Genomic DNA, 19,288 nt, shown 5'->3' with positions numbered 1-19,288 from the left:
AGAACTAATAAGGCTATTTAGTTCCATATTGATCGAGTAATATATGCTTATCACCCAAAATGGTTAATTAGAGTTGATAATTTTATTTTTATTATATTTTAATCAATCAAATGCTAACTTTATTATAAATATATATTTTTTTATATTTTTGTTGGGTTAGCCTAAAAGGTTAATCTCTCATATTTGCTAGTCGATTGAGATATTCATATATAATGATAAATCATGATTATATTATTAAAAGCTTATGGTAAGAATGAGTTTCATTCTTGCTCCGAAAATAAATTTTTGTATTATAAAGCATATAACTTAGGTCATTGGAATCAATTTGTGATCGTATAGTTTCAAATTAATTTTGTAAAGCTTCCACATAATTTCCTTTGGATCGAGCTAACATATGTTATGGTCATTTATTTTATTAAAAAATTTCAGTCCTAAAAATTGTACCAAAGATTTTCATTTCATACGTCTCATCCCATATGTGCACAGTGCTAAAAAAAATAATTCATAAAATTCAAATTTTACTATTATCTCTGAACGAAAAGGAGCTGATATTTTGATAAGAAATCTCTAGCTAGTAACATATTTTTCCTTAACACCAATTGTAATCGTATTAGTGCTCGATGAAAATGATACCTCGAAACAAATTTTTTTATCATCATTGTCTTGTATTTTTAGGAATTAATCACTTTAATAAAATTTAATCGTTATATAGGACGAAAAGGAGCTGATATTTTGATAAGAAATCTCTAACTAGCCTTCCCTAAAAGATTTTTTCTTAACACCAATCGAAATCGTATTAGTGCTCGATGAAAATGATACTTCGAAATAATTTTTTTTATCATCATTGCCTTGTATTTTAAGGAATTAATCACTTCAATAATTTTTAATCATTATATAGGGTGCTCAAAGACGATATACATAAAACTTCATCAATAATAATCATTTGGATAAATGTATGCTTTTGGCAACAATTAAGAATGTATATTTGAAATCTTTTTGAAAAATTACTTATGATGGGATGGAATTCGTTATTTATCATTTTAAAAATAATTAATCTCATAACTTATTTATTTTGGATGAAACGAATAATTCCACGTGTCACGGCCGGTCCCATTTCCATCAGCAACAACATTTTAGATGATCCCTCCACGTCGGTGTTCGTTTCGTTACCTTAATTCCACCAACCGGCAAACACCCGGACGAAACACCTGCTTTGTCACTGGGGAGAAAGTGGGTCCCGTGTTTTTAAGCCATCTAAGCTCCAGTACAAAGCAGGTGCTAGACGGGGTACGTACAGCGAAGGTGGGAATATGCTTTTTAAATTAATTCCTCCAACTAAAAATACCGCAAAATCCCGCGTCTCTAATAGCTGACACTTTTGGGTTTCTCGGTCGCTGTCCTCGTTGTTGGCAAAGAGGCGAACCCTCGCTTCTCCTCCTGCTCTTCCACTCTCGAGGGTTTCTGGGTGGATTCGTCTTGGGCTTCTTCGATCGGTCCGGCGACGTTGAGGTCACCGGTTTCTAGGGTTCGTTTGGAAGAAGAATCACTCATCCGATGCTTTAATTTTGATCCCCTTTCTCCAATTTCGCATCGTTCTTCGATTTGGACATGGGAGATTGGCTGGAGCTCTGCCAGGCCGTAATCATCGGCCTCGTCTGCTCCTTTCTCATAGCGAAGCTCATCTCCGTTGCCATCTCCTTCAAGGAGGACAACCTCAGGGTCGTGCGCGAGCATGAACTGACCTCCCACACCCCGGGCGACGGTGGGCCTTCGTTGCTTGATGTTTCGGAGAAGGCGGGAGAAGTAACGGCGCTCTTGGGCAAGGAGAAGGAGAGTCTTTTGGATGACGACAGTGATTGGGAAGGGATCGAGAGCACGGAATTGGATGAAACCTTCAGTGCTGCCACAGCTTTTGTCGCTGCAACGGCTGCTGACAAGAATTCTGCTAAGGTTTCAAATGATGTGCAGCTGCTGTTGTATGGGCTGTACAAGATTGCAACCGAGGGGCCATGCACTGTGCCTCAGCCATCTGCGCTAAAGATGACTGCTCGTGCGAAGTGGTATGTACTGGGGATATAGTCTATTGGCTTCAGCAAATTGTTGCTAGCATTTCCCTTCCAAATTGGGCTTGCTTGTGTGCCATCATACACGATGTAAATTAAGTATGCTAATTTGCTCAAAGCACATGATCCTAGTTAGCTGCGGTGAACGGCAAAAAAGGAATTATCACTGCCACGTAAAAAAAAAAATGGATAATAGATTTTATTCAGATGTTTTAAATTTTATTGCATCCAGATCACCCTTCGAAGTTACTAGGATTCTGAATATGGTCTGATTTTTTTAATCAAATCAAAAAATTATCATCCAAAGCTTGTAGAATTTGTATAGCCACAACGGGTTATATCTGTCACTTCAAAGGCAGTTGCCTTGCATTTTTCGTAAGCCTTGATTTTGCAAAATTGAGGTACATTCAGTCCCCATACTACCAACAGTTAAGATATTATTGTCAGCTCCAGAACTATTGCTGAACTCATCGATCATGCTTCTTTTTTTTGAAATGTTAGACTCTTAAGCCTTTTTTTCTTCTGTACTCATTGATTTTTCTGACACTTAATTGATACAAAAAATCTTGGTGATATCTTGTAAGGAATGCCTGGCGGAGATTGGGTACTATGCCCCCAGAAGAAGCTATGCAGATGTACATCATGATTATCAGTGAGCTATACCCTTCTTGGGCAGATGGTTCCACCAAGGCAAGTTCTTAATTTTTTAGGTTTTTTCCTCCTGTTGTTGAACTTGAAACTATGTTCTGATAAGTCATGGAATGACAATTACAGAAAAAGAATGACAAAGATACTTTGCCATCTAGTTCAACTGCAAAGGGAACTATGGGGCCAGTTTTTAGCAGCTTTGTGCATGAGGAAGAGTCAGAAACTGATTCGTAAGATTCTTAGTACCCACAGAGGTTTCTGTTGTATTTGATTGATTGTGTGAGATTAATCTAAGATTCTATTTGCTTTTCTATCATGCCCATTGTTTTTTCTTTTCAGGTTTAAGTTTGATGTATTACATGATTGTAATACAAATGGCCTTGGATAATGCTAGCACTGTCACTTTTTTCTTGTCTTCCTTATTTGTTGCTTAATTTTATCATATTTATATCTTCAAAAAATTATGTAACTATATCTTTTCTACTTCTGATAATTTTAATGATAATCTGGCTTAACAGGCTGTAGTCTATCATATTAATTACGTTATGCTTTATTACATTGCTATCTTAGAAGGAAAACACATTTGCTAGATCAAAGCATGTTTGCTTCTCAGTTGCTTACTCATTCCACCTCTAAGGGAACCACAAGAAGTTTCCATTTAAGTGGGTGAGGGTACTTGAAGGTTCCAGTAAGGTCCTCTCTGATAAACATTATAGGCGGGATCCTCTCTTCTGTGATTTCTGATTTCTGCTAAAGTTTGTGTTAGTTAATTCTTCTTGAACTGATGCTCCATAACCGACCTGATATTGTCAGGAAAAAAATAAAAATATTAGAAGTATTCAAGAAGAAGATGATGATGACAGTGATCTAGCGAATTACTAGCTGGTTATTGGAATGGGACATATACGACAACAGTCCAAAATTGACTCAATTATCCTATGTCGAGTTCTGACCCTTATAGTTGTCGACTTCCTTAGTCATTTGAGTCATACAACAGCACTCATTGTCAGACAATAGAGGGTACAATTTCTTAATAAGAGTTCTTTTATAATTATGATACCACCATGTCTACTAATCTGATATTTTCAAATATTAATTGTAAGTAAAAGCATTTCTCCCTCTGGATAAAATCTGAACTTTGTGCTGACCTTCCAGCCTTGATTTCTTTCTTTTTCTTTTTTTTTTTAAAGCAAGGAACCCATCTAGAATCAACAACATATGGTTATTTGACAATTTGTTATGTCTTTAGTTGGGGTTGGCTAAGGCATGCGGCACCCAAACAATATTCTTTCATAGGGGTTAGCCTATAGTTTAACCTCATATAGTTTGCAAAGGACCTGCACGGAGAAAGGCGAACATGCGGGTGTATGTCACTGTCACACACGATAAGGGCAAGATAACTAGGATCACAAGCAACATAAAGCAACCAACTTTTATTAGACACAAAAGGCTCTTGGAAATGGGTTGAGTGTTTAGGTAACGGTTTGAATAGTCGAACACAAAATGGGGGGGTTCGAAGGCACGTGCATGCCAGTATTCACCTAGCACTTTCGTCGAACATAAAGTAGACACACTAAAGTTTTTGCACCATCCCTCAAACATATAATTAAAGCCTCATCCAACCCCACCTAGGTGTTTCAGGGTGCTAAGACAGTTGACGTTTCACACCGTAAGTCAGTCAGCCAGATTTCAGTCCGTGGCACGCGAGAACCGTGTCATTTTAGCTATTTCTCCCTTTGTGCAAAACCACATAACCAGAAATGTTTTTGAGTTTTCCAAGACAAAAACATCAAATAAAAACACTTCCAACGAAGCAAAATGGGGCGAACGATTATACTTTCTATCCTGTACAATCTGCTTATAAGAAAACACTCGAAAATATAAAAAAACAATGAAAAACAAGAACCGAAAAGCTAATGGACATGCGTCAAACACTTTGACTGCATTGCTCCATAACATTCTCCACCCACTTGTTCCTTTGACACCCTCGTTGAAGCCTTCTTGTATGCTATGAATTAATTAGCCATAACATGCTTCTCAGCTTCTACTGTTGAGTCATCGATTTCGATCTACCCACTTTGTTGCAACTTGTTACTGAGTTGGTTTAGCTTGGAACACTTCTTGTTGAATCTTTCGGATCTATTGGTCGGCAAGAGAAGAGCCTTCATGTTTGCCTTCAAGCCCCTTAGAGGTGTCACCCTACAAGAGCTTGACTGTTGCTGGTTGGAGCTTCACTAGCGCGTGATGCAGAACTTGAAGAGTTTGTGGCACTCTCATGTGAAGTTTGCTCTCGTATCTTTGAAATCTTTACCATCTTCTCCAAGTAGGTCCATGCTACCTACTGGAAGTAACATGATGAGATGATAGTGCTCGGACATATTACCTTCGATGTAGCCGATCACCCGAAGGTGAGGAGCTGATGGTTGCTAACTTCCGAGCACTTTGAAGGGACTTCCAATTGTTGCAAGGTCCACCCCATAACCTGGGTTACTTTGATTGGCGTCACCCAAATTCCTCGGGTTATACTGCTTGTTTCGAGCTGGTTATTTTACTTCGCAACTCTTCGCCATCGTACTTCTAGAGTATTGGAAGTGTTGCTTGAATCTGAGTTAGGTTTTGCCCTTGTAGAATGCTTCTCTGATAGATTTGGTCGTGCCTTTGTGATCCTGCACTCCCCATTTGCAGTTGGAACAGTATTAGTCCATCCAGAGCACAAGTTTGGTCACTGCTTGGAATGGTCAGCATGGTGTGTAATGACATTATCACTGCAAAGCTAAATTAATACCCTGTATTTCTTTACATCACTAAAATTGTCATATTGTGCTGAACATAATTGTATGGTACACATTGCATACTGTTTCATCCATGCCATGATTATGTCAGATTTGTTCCTGTGGGTAATGCATGCGGCAGTATACCTTGGAGCATTTCTCATAATACACTAGCATAACAATCCTTGTCATGCGGGCCAACTAGATTACTGAAACATCCTTGTTATCAGTTTAAGTACTCTTTTAGCAAATGTATTATTTTTAAGTTTTATTTTATAAATAGCAGTCTAATTTTCTTGTATTTGTCTTCAGAAAGTTGGAACCAATACATGGGTTTGCAAGAGATGGAGAAGCTGATGCGCTATTGGCTCTTATTGCTAATGGTGCTTTGGTGAATTCTAGAGGTTTGTGTTTGGTGTTAAATATCTTGTTTCATAATGTTGTCATGCTTCTGGACTTTCTTGATTGACGTAACTGGTTCACCTAACTTTAGACTGTCGTTGCGATATTCAACAAATAATTTATGTGGATTTTGATCGATTTCTCAGTAGTTCTTGATTGATTGACTTATTTGGTTCACATGTTTTGTCTGTGCTTGTTGCAGATAGTGAAGGGAGGACTCCACTGCACTGGGCTGTAGATCGTGGACATTTTAGGGTTGTGGAAATCCTTCTTAACAAGGATGCAGATGTGAATGCTAAGGTTTATACCCATCTTTTTATGTCCTAGATATGTTGCAGATGTGGTAGTCCTGTGCATGATGTTAGTTGTCACCCTGTGCATCATTCAGTGCTTCACTCTACACACTCATTGGATAAATATGCTGGCAATTGAAACCTAATATCTAAGACAGAAAACTGAATTTCACAGTTGTTCTAATAGAGGGTGAACCTTGGGTGACTAAGGTTGAGTCATGAAAATATTTTCTCTATTTGTAGAGGTGAAACTGCATATTGGTTCTAGCCAGATCCTGTATTGACGAGAGTTTCAAGCATAACTCATTTACAAGATAGAAACTTTTTTTTTGTCATGGTAGCTTATTTCTATAGCTTTAGTTTTGATGGCTAGATACTCTTTGCATCTTGAGATCATATTCTTTCATTCTTATAAAGTCATAAGCATCACAAATCCTCACATGCATGACATTATTTATTTGCCTTAAATTATTATCTCCTCCACATTATAATATTTAGGGCAATTAATTAAGATCAGCCACAATTATGTTAAAAGCAGCCATACAAAATCTAAGAAAACTTGGATATAAATGTATAATCTGCATGTATGAGTGTTTAGTGTTAAGTCTGCTATACATTATCTTCTGTTGTTTGGTAAGGAAGGTCAACAAAGTTTAATATCAAGTGGAACCAGATATTGATTTATTTCGGTCTACATGGCATCTAAGATTTATCAATATGGAAAGTGCTAGTCGTGAATCATATGCTGGTATGTGACACGACATACAGGATTTGGTTTCAATATGGGTAGTACAATTTAGAAATCACAAGGATTTTGGTAAAAGAAATATGTTATGTGGATGTTGTCAGTTTTTTACAGTGTCTCTTGGCTGACATGCTAAATATGCTGATTTATGTGTTTTTTTTTAACAAGGAATAGAGTTTATTTTGAGCAGGATTCTAGTTGTCGTATCTCAAGTTGAGATCCTAGTTGTAACAAAGAATGACAATTTATTCTCGGGTGCTAACAGTCTTTTGATCTTTTATGCTAGTAGAGGACTGACTGTTTGTTTAGGCACGATATAAAGTTAAATCATCGTGACTTAGGCCTCATAGTTCCAAGGTGTAGAAATAGCCACTTTTCATTCTCAGAGCAAGGTTGCATACAGATTGACCCTTCCATGAGCCCTCTATGGCGGGAACCTGGTGCATTTGGTGGCCCCTCTTTTTTTGCTGGCACATGAAATGCTTTGTATATAATCCATGTGTTGATTCCTTTGTATAATATCTGAAAAAGCTTATCATATCTGATGTTGAACTTTGAATAGTCAACGATGCGGTTTGACATTCTGTCCTATAGGAAGTGTTTATGAGCGGAAAACTTGCTATCTCTGATTTGTGCTGTTGAATGTTGTTTTACATGCATGATTCCTATGCAAAATTTTATTTTGTTCCTGCCTTTCTAACTTTTACTTATTTACATTGCCTTGGGCTCCTTGTGCTAATAATGCACAGGATAACGATGGACAGACCCCACTGCATTACGCCGTCCTGTGCGAAAGAGAAGAAATTGCTGAGCTGCTCATCGAACACCACGCTGATCAGCATATAAAGGATAGCGATGGCAGCTCACCACTTGATCTATGCGGATCTCGATGGGATTTCATGGCGACTTCAAAATAAACATTCTTCCATCAACAAATGTTGGAAGATTTCAGTTGACTACATTTAGATATTCACCAGCCTCCGATGTTTACCGTGAAGTGCTGCAATGAGGTGAAAACTACTGCTTTACCATCTACAGTTCACAAGTTCTTTGTGGGAGTGCCATGGATTGTGTGCATGTGTCATATTGATCAGACTAGAAGCATTTCCGCAGGTGTAACACAAAATTATTGTATTGAACTGCTTTATTCTTGTTGAAGAGGATGTCTGATGTTGTTCTGCTGAACCTGCTGCTGTGCTGTTGCTGTTGCTGTTTCATCGAATAATAATTCATTTAGGTCTATAACACTATGATAGTTTCTTGTTTTCGAATCAGGAATTTGAACAAAAAATTGCTGCATGAGGAGGGAAGATAGGCCATTCACAGCCGTCCATTTTGTTGAACGCGAATGCATCGACACTCGTTAGATCAAGAAACTTACACGATTGAAGGCAAGATGCATATTCTTGATCTTGAACTTAATCTGATTCCAACTACTGAAGTGAGCCCTGATCTTATTCGAAATGACAAATCCAGACTGTATGATTTTTTGTGTTTTCTGACGGATGGATTTAATTATTTAATATATACTTATATTTAAGGGTGATCGAAATAATTTCAAATAAAAAGTACTAATGAAATAAACATATATATATATATATATATATATATATATATTTATGTGTGTGTGTGTGTGTGTTAAAACTTAGAAGGGCAAATGTAATGCTATAGTCAAATTTCGGAAGGATGATTATGTAAAACCCCCTGCAAACTGGAAAACAAAGGTGCAGCGAGATGAACGGCTTTCAAGAATCCCTTTAAGTTTCTTGTATACAGGATACCTTGTACAGGATTTGCTTCGGATGGGAAGTTGCTCTACGCAGAGGTGGATTCTATTCAGATGATGTTGCATTGCAAATCATAAAGGGTCTCTTTAAAACCGTCCATTCCTCCCCCTCTTTTAATCACAACTGCCAGCTTATACTTAAATGGCCGACACTTCGAGATTGATCTTTCAGCTTTCTCATACTATTACACCGTGCGTAGGATTTGCTCCGCTCCCGACGGAGGAAAGCGTCGCTTCGGGTCTTTGCTGTAGGGCAACCTCGTGGAGAAGCCGATGCCAGGGTCGGAGGACCGGCGAACAGTCATGAAGGCCGACGAAGGTAAAGCTAAGGCTATTAGCCTCCTCTTCCTCCTCCTCCCCTTCCCGGTCTCCCTCACCCCTCTTCTTCCATCCATTCCTATATGTCCCTCTCTTCCTGTTTTTCTTCCTTCTTTCCTCATTTTCCTCTTCTTTTCTTTCCTCTTTTAAAGATGTAGTTGATTGAGATATGTATGACATAGGTTCTGATGTTGTAGCTTAGCTTCATCCGAAATTGGAATGATGATTTTTTTACCGAACAGATGGAGATATATATGAGATGTTGAAATGATCTGCTGAGTTATATTTGGTTTTATGGCTTCTGAGTTTACTAAAGCAACAGACTGCTATTTGCATTCATATGTCAGGTTCGCTGAATTGGAAGTTTTTAAGGTTACTTTAATGTAACTTTTATGTACATTTTGATGAAAACAGATTTAGTTGTTAGCTTGCCGACTCAAATTAGACTTTAGACTGCTACCTAACGTTTTGCCTGTTATAGACCAAGCTATGTTTTTTTTCTACCCGGGCACTTAATCCCATTTATATGACTTTTCTTATTTTGGGTTTTGGTGAATTCTGCTACATTAGAAGTACAGCTGCAAGAGTTACTGAAAATTTACTTTTGTCTTGAATTATTGACGTTAACATGGATCTCTGAAATAATGTTGAGACTTGTGTGCTTTTTGGCTTCATAGAAAGCACATCGAAGCTGGATAAGTCTTCAAGCAAAACTGGGGCTTGGCAGTGTAGCATCTGCACATACGAGAATGATCAATATTTAGTATCTTGTGATGTATGTGGAGTTTTTCGGGATTTCCCTGGAAAATCTGGCAGTAGAGATGAAGAGAATGGTACGTAATATTTCTAGTGATCATGGAATTGTTGTTCATGCTTTGAGCTAAGCATCATATAAATTTGAATTAAAGCATCATTTTTTTACATCCATTTTAAAATGATTATGTCTCATTGCAGTTAATGGCACAAGCAAGAAATCTGAAGTATCTCCACTGGGCAGATCACTTTTTGATCGACCACCTAATAGCATGCCTAAGGTAGCTGGTGGCTTTCTTTGCAATGAAGCTGGCAAATTGTGTGGGGCAAGACTCATTTCTGCTCAACTCGGTGATCTCCATAAAATGTTTCTGGCTCCATCTCGCAGTCAAACCAAGAATATAGGTTTGTTAGTACTTTGGGGATCAGTGAGAAGCTTCAAACTTCATGTCATACTGATTTTGAAATCCTTTATTAAAAATTACATGAGTTAGCTGATCTTTTGTCTTAGTTCATACTGACTTCTCCACAGTTCTGCTGCACATTGACATCTTTTCATACATACTAATTACTTGTGGAATTTCTATCTCCTACTGTTACATAGGCTAAATCTGATACAAGGATGCATGCCTCGTGCATGCAGTTACGCATTCTTGTACATGTCAGCGTTATGCCTATATTGCATTTTTATTAGTCACATTCACTTTGGTTAATTAGTCTTTTATATGCTTGTTCTATTTTTGTTCTTGAACATTTAGTTTTTTCACTGATTGTAGTAATTTTGATAGAACCTTTCAGGTTTGATGCACCATCTCCGGATGATATAGTTTCTTCTGGGAGGAGCTCAAAAACTTTTCCCAAGGGTATGAATCTAGAGGTTCTATTCTTTTAGTATCATCAGTTTATCTATTTCAACTTATGTTATCTGATGTTTTTTATTAGACTAATGATTAGCTGTTATGCATAGCCCATGTGGTACTTGGGAATCTTAGTAACCCAGGCACCTAGCCCACTGCACATTCTAGTTGTGAACTGAATTCTAACGGTACACAACTGTTCTGTTTTTTGCATGTGTGCCACGTTCCTCTTGTTCCCCTTGGGTTAATGTGGTATTCTAGGTCATTTGGTAAGATGTGCTTCCACCTATTTCATTCTTCTTAATGTTTGGTGATAATGTTATTATAAGATCATGTACAGTTTTTTTTGTCATTTTATTTTTGATATGGACATAACAAAGAAATTGGCACTTGTGAAATTGCTACTTGCTGGTGATCACATTAAGGTTTTCTATTAACTTCGTTTAGATCACTGGTTTCATTCTGTTCATGAGGGTCAGCTTTGGTGTAACTGTAATGTTACTCTTTTTTGGACTTGGGTTGTAAAGGATTGAGTCACAGGAATAGCGTCTCTGTTTCCAGGGTTAAGGCTGGCATACTTTGACCTTCCTCAGACCTCTCATTAATGAGAGGCTCATGCACTGTGCTGCCCTCCTTTGGTGCCATTCTGTACATTAATTTCCTTTCTCTGATTGCAGTTTACACTATGCCTTCAACATCTGTTAAGATTTCACATGATAAGCCTGGGAAAAAGGGCCTTGTAGAGGTTCTACAAGATAATGAAGCTCCGGATAGTTTTCCCCCCTCATCTTTGCCCAATAATCATAATGAGTTTGAAAACGGCAATCCCAGCAGCTTTGAAGATGAACCACATATGTTAGCTAACAATGTACAAAGCCTGAAGTTGGAGAAGCACTCTCCAAAGAGTAGGAATGTAAAAGCAAAATCAAATGCTGAGTACAAACCAGAGGAGTGGATGTTTCCTGATAAAGAAGGAACCCTAAGCCAGTTAAATCTTGCAATTGTAAGCCCCCACCTTGTTAAGTTAAACATGATATCATTGCTCTATATCTTTATTGGATATTTCTCCTGCTTTATCTCTTAATTCTTATTACTAAGATTATGTATTTGATGTCCTATTAGGTTGGTCATGTTGATTCAGGGAAATCCACGTTGTCTGGGAGGTTGCTACATCTTTTGGGGCAAATTTCTAATAAACAAATGCATAGATATGAGAGAGAAGCAAAGCAAAAGGTATTTTTACATGCAAAAAAAAAATGTAAATGAAAACTAATTTTTGTGGCTATTTAAGTTGCTCCATCAGTCAATTGAGTGGTCTTATGTTGATGAATTGTAATTGTACTTGGGCCAGTAGTTAAATCGAAGAAAATTTGTTTACTTGTATCAACCTGTTCAAGAGTTAACAAGGTGTATGGAGCAAACAATCAGTTAGCACAGGGTTTTCTTCATTACCAATTTTGTGACATCATAACCTTTATTTTTTCCTTAGTTGCTTGTGAATTAATCATATGAAATAAAACTGCTTTAATTGCAGGGGAAAGGATCATTTGCTTATGCATGGGCATTGGATGAGACCGTTGAGGAGAGGGAGAGGGGCATAACAATGACGGTGGCTGTTGCATACTTCTTAACAAAAAAATATCGTGTCGTTTTGCTTGACTCACCAGGTCACAGAGATTTTGTTCCAAACATGATATCTGGTTCAACACAGGCAGATGCGGCTGTTTTGGTTATAGATGCCTCTGTAGGTGCTTTTGAAGCAGGTATGGGTGGTAAAAGTGTCGGACAGACGAAGGAACATGCACAACTTATTAGGAGCTTTGGTGTTGAACAACTTATTGTTGCTGTTAACAAGATGGATCAAGTGGACTTCTCCAAAGATCGGTTTGATTATATTAAATTGCAACTAGGACATTTCTTACGCACCTGTGGATTCAAGGAATCACTTGTGACATGGATTCCCCTGAGTGCCTTGGACAATCAAAATTTGCTTACAACTGCTTCTGACATTCACTTATCTTGTTGGTAAGTTTTTTGATATATGGTCCTTTTTTTGTCATTTTTGTTGTTTGTTGTTGACCTTGTGGTAGATGCCTGTTAATGTACAAGTTGTGTAGGTTATATTTTCTCTCTTTCATGGATCATAAAATTATTATTGTTCGAAAGATTGTTCTTTTGCCCAAGTACTTATGACAAAAGTTAATTTTATGCCTCCAGAGATATATGTGTCTATTTTGTTGGTAGTATGACATAGAAAATAAAATGGACCTTCATAGACATAATTAGATGTTTGGGAAAGATTGGATTGTGAATGTTGTTAATTAAAGCTTTAAGTTTACAAGTGTCAAAATGGTCTACCAAAAAATTAAGTGGAAGTGATTCTCCTTTTATATTCTAGTTACAGTATTCTTTCATGTATATTATGAAGCACGCGGTTTCCACATATGTGACCTGAAAACATACATTTTTTATTTTTAAAAAATAAATGGTTCATCTTGTAAGCTTTTAAGGGGCATCATCTCGGTTTTCCTGTTCTCTTCTTATGTTGTTTTAAAATATTTTGTTTTATACACAAAGATTTCTGCAGAAATGAATATTATTAACTGTTTTGTTCTAGAACTATAAAGCCTCTCTGTGAACAATAGTATAATTTGCTCTTGTTATTTCAAATAGGATAAGAGAACATTTAAGAATTGATATTTTTGTTTATATATGTGTCCTTGCAAGGTACTTCTTGGAGATGAACCTTTTCGGTTGTCAATGGCTACTTCTGTTATTTTTTAATTGTATTCACTTAATTGCTTACAAATGAGCAAGTTTCTGCCTCAATTTTAAAAGATCGATAGTCATAAAGAGTTAGGAGGTATGTTGTCATGAGTGTTACGTTGTTATAAACTTATAATCAAGGAACATGGTTTTACATGCTCATTATCATGCCTAAACATTTTTTAAGGTTTTAAAAGAAATAAAATTTCTAGGACGATAAGTTGTGCTTTCTAACATAATAGCTATGAAAATAACTTTTGCAATTTCATCATTTGTTTAGCATGAGATACATAGGGTGAGCCTTGGCATCATGGTAACTGAGAGGTCCTAGACCTGACTTCACTTCACAGAAGTAGCCTCTCTGTGTCAGGGGTAAAGCTATGTACTACCTCTCCCCAAATCTTGTATTTGTTAGAATCTCGTGCACTGGGTGTATTTGATTTAATTTCCACACTTGACTTTTGCCTTTTATATAAGTTAAACATTTTTAAAATCCATTGAGTTTCATTTTCTGTATGGGTTGTTCATCTGGCTTGCTCTAAAATTTGGAGTCAAAATTCAGGTATCAAGGATATTGTCTTTTGGATGCCATTGACTCTTTACAATCTCCTCACCGGGATGTTTTGAAGCCATTTCTTCTGCCTATATGTGATGTTATTTCTAAATATTCATCAGGACAAGTGACAGCTTGTGGAAAGATAGAAACTGGAGCTATTCGAATTGGTTCTAAGGTAGTATGTCTCTTTTGCTATGTTATTTGCTGTTTTGCTTATTAGCGTATATGAAATCTTGAAAACCAAAGTCACCTACTGTGATACTAAATTATAGAAGAACTTGGTAGAGTTATGCATGCTGAAGAATCTTTGAAGTATCAATATTTTCACAATTTATTAATTTATGAACCAAATTGTCATTTGCTCTCCTTATCTAGAAAGTAGAAACACCAACAATAACTCACTAACCATAGGGGGGTCAGATTTTTTTTAGATAAAATGAGAGCCATCTTATTTGTTTGTACTGTTTCCAGTAATGTTTCCTTCTGCTTTCCCTGTGCTCTGCTCACATGACATTTGAAGTCATTCACCACGAATAATTAGTACAACTACCGTCTTTTTCGGGCATTTTTAAACTCCAAAACACCTTTAACAGTTTTCCTCATTTTATTCTCAATTGGATGTACGCCTAGTTGCTCATATAATGCAAACATTTCTCTAGATATAGTAGATCCAGACACTCATCTCGTTATCATTTGAGAGACTTACCTTCTTGTATATGTCTTTTGACCACATTTCAATGACAGAATATTATTAGGTGTAAACTATAAGATTTTGTTGGATTTGCATGTTTGACTTGATGGACAATATTTCTTGGAATTGATGATAAAGGATCATTAATTATCTTTATTGTTATGCTTGTCGAGTTGTCCCACAATTTTTATGGAGATGAACCATAGTAGATCTAGCACCCTAGTGTTTGTAGCCCAGTTTCGGAAAGGGAATCTGGAATCTGGCCTTGCTCTTCACATCATAATTCATTGTTTGCAATCTTTAATTATATCTATGTGACATATTTGTGTGTCCTATTTATGTTGGTCATCTTCTTGCACTCTTTGATGTTGAGTTGTTTCACTCTAGGTTCTAGTTATGCCATCAGGAGATCCAGCTGTAATACGAAACATAGAAAGGGATTCTTCTACTTGCAATGTTGCAAGAGCTGGTGACAATGTGGTCGCCAGTTTGCATGGTGTTGATCAAGGTCAAGTGATTCAAGGTGGAGTACTATGCCACCCAGATTTCCCTGTTACCATTGCATCGAGTTTAGAATTGAAGATTCTCATCCTCGACATTGCAACACCAATTATCATTGGATCTCAGGTTACACAAACCTATTTCATTTTTTCATTATTTAAGTTGTTACTGTTGTTGTTTTTCTATATTCTGACAACTTAAAAATAGGTTGAGCTCCATATACATCACGCAAAGCAGGCTGCAAAGGTGGTAAAAGTATTGTCCTTGTTAGATCCGAAAACAGGAAGTGCCACTAAGAAGTCACCACGTATGCTTGTAGCCAGACAAAGAGCTATTGTAGAGGTGAATACTATGTGAATTTATTGATCTTGTCATTAAGTCCATGTCAGGTTGGTTCATGTGTTGGAACAGTTTGGTGCAGGACTGAAATAGATAGGCATTATCAATTAATGACAAACTGAATTTGATTATCGAGTTGGTCCTGTTGTTTCAGGTGGCACTAGAAGGAGAGATATGTGTAGAAGAATTCTCAAATTGTCGGGCTCTTGGAAGGGTCTTCCTACGAGCTTTAGGAAGTACGATTGCTGTTGGCATTGTGACTCGCATTCTCCAAGAAGCATGATGTTCAAGTTTCTTCAAATGAGTCATATTTTGCTGCAGCCTATGGGTATTATTTTTTTAAACTAATGAAATCCTTATGTCTTGCTATTATTGTTTCATTGACTTTCTTAATTATGAAAGAATGTTTAACTTAAACTGCAACCTGGCTCTAGTAACGTCTGAAGACCACTTATATCATATGCTTAGTCCCTGGAGAATTTACACTGAAAAAATACAGGTTGGATGTGTTCAATTGTCACTAGGACAAGCCTAATGTTGATTTTTTAAAAATTCTGCTGATGATAGATTTATCATAGTTTTGAGGTTAGGACTTGGAAGCCTAGCTAGGATGCCATGCCTTTAGTTGAAGAATATAGGAATTTAGCTACACATTCGATGCGCATAGGATCAATGTTTCAGATACAATTTCACATGTCTTTAGGTGGTCACTTATGTGGTTTTAGTCACATGACCTCACATAAGGCATTATAAGTTTTGACAAAGCTGTCAAAAGCATTAGACACCATTAGGCACGTTCCTTATTGCTCGAGGCACTAGGCTTGCCTTGATGCTTGCATGCAAGACACTTCATAAAAATATAATTAAGGAAAAATATAATCACTAAACAAGTACTTAATCAAAACATGAGTTTCATATCGTTATGCATAGAAGATTCATATCATCAAGACACCAAATTGTACTCGTCTAGCCATGTATAGAGCACTTAATAAAAAAACAATATTTAAATTAGTCCATATCCAAATATTAAAACAAAAGAAATTTAAAGATCTATTAAGCCAAGAGCTTTAATAATGAAAATGAGGCAGATGACCAAAATATTCAATCTTTTGTTTTTCCTGTCATCCATATATCTAAATATTAAAACAGAAGAAATTTAAAGAAACCTTCCACTGTTGCTTTACTCCCAAATGACACTTTTTTGCATGGTGATATATTTTTTAGCTTGCTGATTTAATGTTGTTTTTTTCATTAGTAATTTTTCTGCAGAACATACAAGTGATGACATTAGGATCCCATGGATCCTTTACATGATTGAACCTCCATCCATAATCCTTTTTAATATTTTTTTATGATGAATCCTCTGATGTAGCTTCAAGCCTTCAATTGCTAGTTATCATTTTAAATTGATTAATTAAGCCATGGAAAAAGGAAAGAAGAAGAGGGATGGAGGAAGGAGCAACAGTGGAGGGCATCAAAGAAAGGAGAGAGGAGAGAGGAGGGAAGGAGGGAGGCATTGGGCTGGCCTAGATAACCCAAACCCCATAACCTAGTCCATCCCAAACACAACAATGGTCAGATACAAGCCAAACATCTCTCCAACCACCAACCCGATTCATACTGAATTCCCATATGATTCTATTAGTTCATACCTATCCTCATTAGTTGCAGTGCCAGATTTTTACCTAGCAATTCTGCCACTGACCTTACACTGCCAACTCTCCACTACCAGTCATATCTCCTCTCTTCATCCGGTATATATCTTCTCTTTCCTCACTTGTTCCTTTTTTCCTCCCTCTCGTTACAGATGCTCCTCCATCGCTGTAGCCCTCTATTCTTTTTTCCCTCTTCTCTCCTTGCTCTTCTGTTGCAGCCAATGGCCCCACAGCTACCACCCTTTCTTGCCTCTTTTATCCTCGACCTGTCTCCCGCTTCTTGTCTCCTCTCCTCTCTGCAGCTTGGATCTACTGTCATCAGACTCTCTTCCACCTTTTCTCCTCTATTTTCTCTCTACATACAATAACCATTAATGTTGCTGTCCTCTTCCCTCTTTTTGCTTCTTTGGACTCCCTCTTCCCTCCCTCTTCTCTCCTCTCCATCGCCCTCCCTGTTACATCTCTCATATCCCTCTTCTCCTTCTCTTGCCCTTTTCCATGGCTTAATTAATCAATTTAACATGACAACTTGAACTATATTTCTGGTACAATAGTAACTGTAGACGTGTCAAAGGAATCATCAAGAAATATTAAGAATCCTAGGTGGTCCTTGGCTCATAGTATGTGTCATGATGTATCCACCATTTGGAACATTGTTTGCAGGGGACTAGGTCATGAACTACCTGTGTTACAATAGCATTCTGTTACAATGGTGGTACAATAGCATTCTGTCTCACAAAATGCTACCTGTGTTGGCTAATGCGTACTAGTTAAACTGGGGACTAGGTCATGGACTTCGTGGTTTCAAGTAGTGTAACTTTAGGGCATCCACAAGGAGTGTCATGTCAACTTGTGTTGGGATCAAAATATGTATGCCAAGCCAGCTAGTCTTGTGGGTGTCATCTCATTGCTAGGGCAATTTTAACTTGTGCCAAGGGATAGGAGGGCATGATAATTGGCAATAACCTGCAATCTCCATACAATGATACGGTAAGCCTTGGGCAGTAAACCTATCAAAATCCACAAGATTTTGGTCTCTTTTGATTGATATCTGAGAGCTATAGCTGCTTAGTTAGAAACATGCTTTAAACTATATTTAAGCTGTCCTTTCACTCTTAATTTACATTCATGATACCTGATAGGGTTCGCATGGGGGTTCCCTTGGGTATTTTAGCAACCACAATAGAGAAGAAAGGGAAAAAGCCGGAGTCTAAGAAGTGGTTTTCATACTTCTTTGCTTCAATTATGAGCCTGCAACCATAGTAGAGGAAGAGATTTGTACTGTTCTTTTTACAATATTGTTCTGGTTTGACTTATTATTAGACATCCCAGAAAAGGCATTCTTTGACTACAATAATACTCTTGATTTCTTAATGTGCTTTAATGGGTATGTTACCCTTCTCAGTAATTTACATATTTATGAGCTCTCTCTTTCGTAACATGATAGGATACTTTATCGAATGGTTGTGAGGCATTGCTGTCGATTAATGATCGAACTCGGAAGACTGTCGGAGGCAACCCTGACACAACTTAAGGGCTAAGAGGAGACCCTATGTTTTGTTCCATCTTCTGACAGATAGCAAATCATTAAACCGATACATTGATCCAAGTGATCTTGACAGATCTCTCATACTTGCCTGTCATTGCAACAGCATTCACAGGGTACCTCAATTTCATCTTCCTTGTCTACTTCCTTTATGAAGGACAAGCTGGTTGAGCACCGAACATAAGGCACAAATACAGATGACCTGAAGATTTTTAGATTTTTCTCAAGGGAGAAGAATGATTACCTGAGAGGAAACTGATAAAAGATATGAAGCAATATCCACTGGTAGGTCTCGTCTTTGGATCTGCTGTGCATGGGAACTCTCTCAGGCTGACGATGAGCAACTGTGATGCAAATCTGCAAGTACGGGAAGGGGACAGGTACCAATGAGAATCTTATCGGACATTCTATTTCACTTCTGCTGTAAACTTTAATTGTTGCATCGCCCTGTTGATCATCGTGCATATATAGTCTCACCCTGTTGATCGAAGTCATTGGCAGGACAGATCTCTCTTTTTATTAGGACTCTGAATCCTTGTGTAAATGTAGTCTGCACGACTAGAGATCATACATTGTTTTTTTTTTTTTATAATCTAGT

General features: G+C 37.4%; 2 protein-coding genes across 3 annotated transcripts; both read left to right on the top strand.

The window, feature by feature from the left end:
* Positions 1-1,381: 1,381 nt before the first annotated feature.
* On the top strand, positions 1,382-8,172 carry LOC135635074 (acyl-CoA-binding domain-containing protein 1-like). The gene is made up of 6 exons (XM_065145919.1): positions 1,382-2,060; positions 2,648-2,753; positions 2,838-2,941; positions 5,795-5,886; positions 6,087-6,184; positions 7,672-8,172. The coding sequence occupies exons 1-6, from the start codon at positions 1,609-1,611 to the stop codon at positions 7,837-7,839; spliced, it is 1,020 nt and encodes a 339-aa protein (XP_065001991.1). The 5' UTR covers positions 1,382-1,608; the 3' UTR covers positions 7,840-8,172.
* Positions 8,173-8,870: 698 nt separating this feature from the next.
* LOC103980681 (uncharacterized) lies at positions 8,871-19,212 on the top strand. Of its 2 annotated transcripts, XM_065145058.1 has the most exons (13): positions 8,871-9,027; positions 9,704-9,859; positions 9,981-10,184; positions 10,568-10,642; positions 11,314-11,639; positions 11,759-11,869; positions 12,171-12,303; positions 12,400-12,661; positions 13,965-14,133; positions 15,037-15,276; positions 15,358-15,492; positions 15,644-15,817; positions 18,592-19,212. In XM_065145058.1, exons 1-12 carry the CDS (start codon positions 8,982-8,984, stop codon positions 15,770-15,772), a joined length of 1,986 nt encoding a protein of 661 aa, XP_065001130.1. In that variant the 5' UTR covers positions 8,871-8,981; the 3' UTR covers positions 15,773-15,817; positions 18,592-19,212. The 2 variants fall into 2 exon arrangements, with proteins under 2 accessions (XP_065001130.1, XP_009395415.2); XM_009397140.3 differs by having other exon boundaries at positions 12,171-12,661.
* The last annotated feature ends 76 nt before the right edge of the window (positions 19,213-19,288 follow it).

The sequence above is a fragment of the Musa acuminata genome, chromosome BXJ3-4 (genome assembly GCF_036884655.1).
Source record: "Musa acuminata AAA Group cultivar baxijiao chromosome BXJ3-4, Cavendish_Baxijiao_AAA, whole genome shotgun sequence".
Lineage (NCBI taxonomy): Eukaryota > Viridiplantae > Streptophyta > Magnoliopsida > Zingiberales > Musaceae > Musa > Musa acuminata.
Note: the sequence above shows the minus strand (reverse complement) of the source record. Positions and strands in the feature narration are given on the sequence as shown.